This window comes from Nycticebus coucang, chromosome 17 (genome assembly GCF_027406575.1).
Source record: "Nycticebus coucang isolate mNycCou1 chromosome 17, mNycCou1.pri, whole genome shotgun sequence".
Taxonomy (NCBI): Eukaryota; Metazoa; Chordata; class Mammalia; order Primates; family Lorisidae; genus Nycticebus; species Nycticebus coucang.
Genome location: NC_069796.1, coordinates 21,699,001 through 21,705,000, shown reverse-complemented (window position 1 = coordinate 21,705,000; position 6,000 = coordinate 21,699,001). Strand labels below are relative to the sequence as shown.

At 42.0% G+C, this 6,000-nt stretch overlaps 1 protein-coding gene across 3 annotated transcripts in view; it reads right to left on the bottom strand.

Moving 5' to 3' along the window:
• The window catches only part of PRDM6 (PR/SET domain 6), a 108,344-nt gene that overhangs the window by 2,098 nt on the left and 100,246 nt on the right, over positions 1–6,000 (bottom strand). For 2 of the 3 annotated variants that reach the window (XM_053567436.1, XM_053567438.1), the window contains one exon: positions 5,358–5,534. The exons of the other annotated variant lie outside the window; for it this stretch is intronic. In XM_053567436.1, the coding sequence (XP_053423411.1) occupies positions 5,358–5,534 (177 nt within the window). The remainder of the gene's footprint in view (positions 1–5,357; positions 5,535–6,000) is intronic. 3 annotated transcript variants of the gene reach the window in all.

Sequence of the window (6,000 nt, the reverse complement as noted above, 5' to 3'; positions counted from 1 at the left end):
GGAAAGTCCACGCTGCCCTGTCACAGGTGAGGAAGCCATGAACCCTGTTATCTGGTGAGCATTCCTTTTTAGAAAATTATAGAAAGTACCTTGTCATGGAAACAATTACCAATAAAAATAGATCACACGCATCTGTTGCAGGTTTTTGAACACTGGAGACGGGAGTCTGACTTTGCACTCAGACTTTTCAGGAATCTGGTACCTGCTGAGTGTGTGTCAGGAGGAAGAAGTTGTGTTTCCTTGATTGTCTTTCATGGAATATTTTTAGCAGCCTGTTCCACTGTTAAAAACTGCACTGTGATCTTGACAAATGCATAATGTCAGCTTTAATGTATCAGACCTATCAGCTCAATGAAAATAACTCAGAAGTATTGATCACCTAATGATTTTTGGTGTATTCATTAACGTCCACCAGCAGCTCATCCCCTCGCCAGAGCTCCCGGGGTGCTGATGACACGTTAGCGAACTGCTGATTGTTTATTAGAAATCTGATTAGTTACTGGATTGGTGTGTCAAAATATACTACCTTTCACTGCTTGACAAACTTTCAAATTATTATATTCCTTTTTTTTTTTTTTATCTTGAAGCTCTACTAGAATCAATTTTAAGGACAGCAGAATGGCTGGAACAATTGAGAGGAATGACAATTTACCTGGGTCATGCTTTGCATTTCTAAGCTTGTATCTTGGAATATGAGGAATTCATGAGTGGGAAGCTTAAGGCTTCATATAAGGCACAGTGTATGTCTACGGAATGTTTAAATGTCCAGACTGAAGAGAAACGTTATGAGGAGTGTGACATTTTTCTCAAGTGTTTGCCTAATAGTCAGGAAATTTGTTTGTTGTAATTAAGTCAGGATATTTGTCTAATATATACGGCCCAGGAGAAGATTATTCCTGAAAAGTCATCTTTAAGCCCATCTGCTGAAAGTGTGAATAAAAATACATGCAGATGTGTAGAGATTATTTTCATTTAAATTCTTTCCCCCAGGATTTTTCTTTCTTGAGGATAGTGGGCTGCTGAAAATAATATCTACAGGGTTTGAGAAATATAAGAATAGAGTTTATATGTTTGAGGAAGACAGCTAGATACAAAATACTTTTTCAAATAAGGGGAATGCCTGTTTTATGTTCATCATCTTAAACTTTAGGAAAATCTCCTGCACAAAATGTTTTCATAGCTTCATGAAACTGAGCAGAAGAATCTAGGTCGGGAGATCAGAGCCAGGCTTTGCCTGGCCTGGCATTTAATTAACTCTGAATTACAATCCCAGGCAAGTGACTGGGCACAGGCATCTCTGAGTGTAGATTTTATAAAGCGTAACAGAATAAGAAGGAAGGAAAGTAATGGGTGGTGAGCCAAGAAGAAAGAGACGCCCTTGCACACAGGTCTGTGTGTGTCTTTCTTTAGCCCAGGTGATGACGTCACAGCCTTGAGGGAACCCCCCAGGACTCTAAAGTGCAGTCTTACAAAGACTTCAGCAAAGAGAAAATCTCCAACGTTCTGTTATGAGAGTCTTAATTAGACTTGATTTCCTCTTAGGTTTGAGATCATTCTTTACTTACTGTGGTAGTTGACTAGATTGCATACGCCAGGAGTTTAGCAAAATGATGTAAAATTCTGTCAAACAGAAAACCTATGAAAAGCTTTCAGTGCTTCTATGACATGTCCCAAAATACTTCTGAAAATGGACCAAACTGCACAGGGCTTGACACAGATTTGCTCTTTGGTTTTGTTTTGATTTCTGCCTAGATCTTGTTCAACTATTAGATGTCCTTTGGCATTTCCTTTGATTTTAAAATACTTTCCAAACGTCCTAGTCTTGGAAGGGCATATGTAGTGATGAGTATTTCCCCCAGCTTCTAACGAGGAAGAAGAACGCCTTCTAAGGAAAGTCCTGGCCTGTTCCTGCAGGTTCTCAGACTCAGAAGCCAGCAGCTCACACAGGTCTTCCCAGAGAGCAGAGGAGCCCACCTGGAATCTTGAGGGATTGTGTTTAGTAACAGAGGGAGAAAGGAGTTCTCACTACAAAGAATGATTTTTTAGACCGCTTCCTTCTTTCCTTTCTCCCTCCCTTCCTTCCTACGATAATGTGCTCAGGCATTGCCGTTAAGTGAAACGACGTCTTGCTGTCACCCCCGATTCTCCGCGACTTACCGTCTTTGCAGAACAAACTGAAAGCCAAGACCTTCAACACAATGCTCTGATTTGTATTTTTCCTATGTGCTCCTTTACTCTAGAAATCCAAAGTCTACCGTCTAGGTTAGCTGCTGATAGGCCCACCTAGAACTTGGGGGATGCCTCCTTTGGTGGGATTTCAGCCAATCAGACTATGAGGCAAAGCCTAGATTAAGATTTGACCTCCAAATGCTGATCTTGTCCGGCCTTCTCTGGACGGCAATAATCTTGATCTGCCTTTACAAACCTCTTCTCAGCAGATCTTAGAAAAGGGAATGAGCATTCCCCTGAGCCCTGGGTGTGTGGGACAATTTGGAGACGGAGCCATCTGGGGCATCTATTTGGAAGCTGCCCAAGACATACAGTTTAGGATTGTACGTCTTTACAAGAGTCTCCTCCTTCTTTGTAACATTGTTTAAGCCAATACCCATTAGTGGAAGTAGTAAAATTAACTGTTGTGGTGAACCTTATTTTATTGACTAATCTGCAACGAAAGTTTTTTTGAATGTTTGTTTTATAAGCTTGTAAAAAGATATCTTCATAATATTTACAGATGTCCAGGGGATGGATATCCATGAGCTATGGTTGGAAGATTCCCAAAACTCCCTTGGGACAGATCAGTTCTGAAAAACCTGGCTATACGCACTGAAGAATTTAGCTTTCCATTTCCTAGAAGACATTTAAATCTTGCAATTTCAAAATAAGTACACATTCAGCTCTCCCCTAGAAATATATATTTGATAAATTTTTTTAATTTAAAAATCTATAGTGTGTGGCTATCTTGATAAGAGTAGGAACAGAAGGAACTAAAGCGTGCGTGTACAAGCTAATCCAACAGCCCCGGTTGTTTCTTCACCTATTTTTTTTCCTCCAGATGAAATTAGGTATGGTCACAAAAAAAAAAAAAAAAAAACACTTTTTGAAAGGAAAACAATGCAATCACCAAAGCCCTTCAAATATTAATCTGATGAATTAAAGTTAAGTTAAAATGACATCTCTATTGGAAACATGCCAAAAACAGAATGTTAAAGAAAAAGAATTGGGTGAAGTCAATGAGGTTACATATAAGTAACACCTTAACATTAATAGAAATCTATTTCCCATCTTGACCCTGAAACCTCTTCAATTAATTACTAAAATCTATTTACACAGCAACAAGATAAAAATCAATCTGATTCCTGGCACTGTATCCATCTGGCTGCCCTTTCTAATATAAATGACCAAACAGATCCTTGACCAACCTGAACCTCAGCTTTTGAAAAGTTCAAAGGCCAGGCGCTGTGCCATTGTCACCTTGCACCTCCAGAGCAGTGGTGAACCCCAGGGTGAGGCTGAGGGTGCTGACCAAGTCCACCAGGCAGGACATAGACACTGGTGGTGGGGAATCCCAGGACAGTGGTAGCCCATCTGGCTCCTAAGTCTGGATGAGGAAAAGATGCCCTCTTTAGGCTATGACAGCTTCAGGGGGTACAGCTTGAGTGTGACTCAATTACAGACCCTGTGCTATCCCTTAAGGCAGATGCCCTTATGTAGTGAGCAAGCTGTGCCTACTACACAGACAAAATCTATCAGTATTTTGACTATAAATACCAGAAATTAAACCATGATGGACAACAGTAAAGAATAATGAATATAGGTAACTAATTCTTGGTGAAGTATGGGAAGATGACAGCATTTTATAAGCTCCTCCCATCACCGGCAGACATCTGGGTAGGCGAGACCCAGACTGCAGGACTTTGCTACCCCCCAGGCTAGACTGGCCTCAGGCCGAGCACCAGAGTGTGCCACAGCAGCGGTCCGGAGGGAAAATCCTGGGCAATGGGGCTCTGGGAAGACTTCCTGGTTGACAATGAGTAAGGGGATTAGTCTCCCATGGCCCAAATCATTTCTTCTCTTACTTGATCTTGGCCAATAGTACGTAAATAAGGCCATACTTCTATGCCCTTTTAATTTTCCTTCTTCAGTGTTTAAAGCCAGTATGGAAAATGAGTGAAGGGAGATGTAAGAGGGTTGGCCAGAAAAGACATCATCACACAGACAGTAAAAAATGCTCTGAGACCCCCAGCCAGTCACACACGCCGTTTCCCACTCCCAGGCCTTTCCCTGTGCTGTCTGGACAGCCAAAATACCTCTTTCCCCTTGTGTGTCCAGAAAACTACTCATCCTTCAAAACACATATCAAACTTCATCTCCCCACATTACTCCACTTTTGGGCTGATCTGACACCTTGTGTGTACAAGTCTCATTGTTGTACTTTTCATTCACTAATATTTATTAACTGGCGTTCCCTTCATAGGGCAAGGAAGGAAAGGCTAAGTTTCATTTCGCTTAACCGTATTCCTAGCAGGGTACTTAGTACAAAAGTAGGCGCTCAATAGATACTGAATGAACACATATCCCCTTGGGTGAGCAAATGAATAAATGAATGAACAAGGAACAGGCCATCTTGCATGGTGCAGATACCCACTGTTTTGATAGCTGTGCTAGACACAGAAAGACACTCTCTCACTCAGATGCTCCTACCTTGCCAAAGCCCTTAGAATTTAGTTCCACCTCTTTCCACATCCCCCAAATCCTTAAAAAATTGATGTACCCTGTGTTTGGTTTTGTTTTTCTTTTTTCACCAACATGGCACATCTCAGTTCCAAACTATACACTGAAAAGTCACAGGTTGGCTGCTATGATAGCTTCAAATTCTTAACACGTAGGGAAAAGAATCCCAAAAGGTTTTCAAGGTCTCCGAGAGAGGATTACCCAAATGTCCTAAACTTGCGGTCACCTTTATGATGGTCCTGGGGCTTACTGATGGCTGGAAAAGCTCTGTGTGGCTTCTAGATAGAATTCTAGAAGCATAGATTTTTTTCCAGAATCCTCAGGAACTAGAAAGAACGTCAAAATTATTTCCTCCTACCTCCTTATTTTAATGATGCGAAAACAGACCAGAAAATTCATCCCATGGTCCAAGGTTGTGAAACTTGAGCCAGGACCAGTGTATAGGTTTCCTGATGTCATTTTCCAAATGTCACCCACTGAACAAGGGGATTCTTTTGCAGCCTGCACAGTGAGCTTCTAAGAAGCCTCTCCACCAGCTGGCTGAGCTGGGCAGTGCTGTGCCAAAGCGCCTGTCGGCTCTCGGGAAAGGCTAAGAGAAAGAGGGTGGAGGGCTGGCCGCTACTTACTTGAAGGGCTTTTCTCCAGTGTGGGTTCGGATGTGGTTGTTGAGGGTGGTGGCCCCAGCAAAGGCACGACCACAGTAGCCGCACTTGAAAGGCCGGTCACTGGAGTGAGTGACCACGTGGTTCCTCAGTTCTGAAGGTTGGGAAAAGGACTGGGAGCAGTGACCGCATTGGTAGGGTCTGAAACAAATAAAGAGACTGCCTGGTCATTATTTTCTGCGTTGTCAGTGGAAGCCAGAATCACGAGACAAGGGGCCAGAACTTTTTGGTGATATTTTCTCAGTTTTTAAGACTGAGCATGGAGTTTTGGACACTACTCTTCTTGTTGCCACAGGAATAAAATTCACAGAGCTACTGAGACACACCATTGTCTAAGTGAATATTCCTGGCTAGTAGGAATCACGCTGCCTCAGGAACCCTGGCTTTCTTGTTTCCTCTCTCCCCTTAGCATACCCTGAGCACTGGAAGGGAAGACTTGATTAAGCAGAATGTTATAAGAGAAAAGATATAATTGTCTCTTATACTTCCATGGCCCTTTTAACATTTCAAAGTGCTTTAAAATAAATTATCTAGTTTCATCTTTACAATAATCCTCTGGGACAGGGAAAACAGTTGCTATTATCTCTGTCAGTTCAGAAAACTGAGG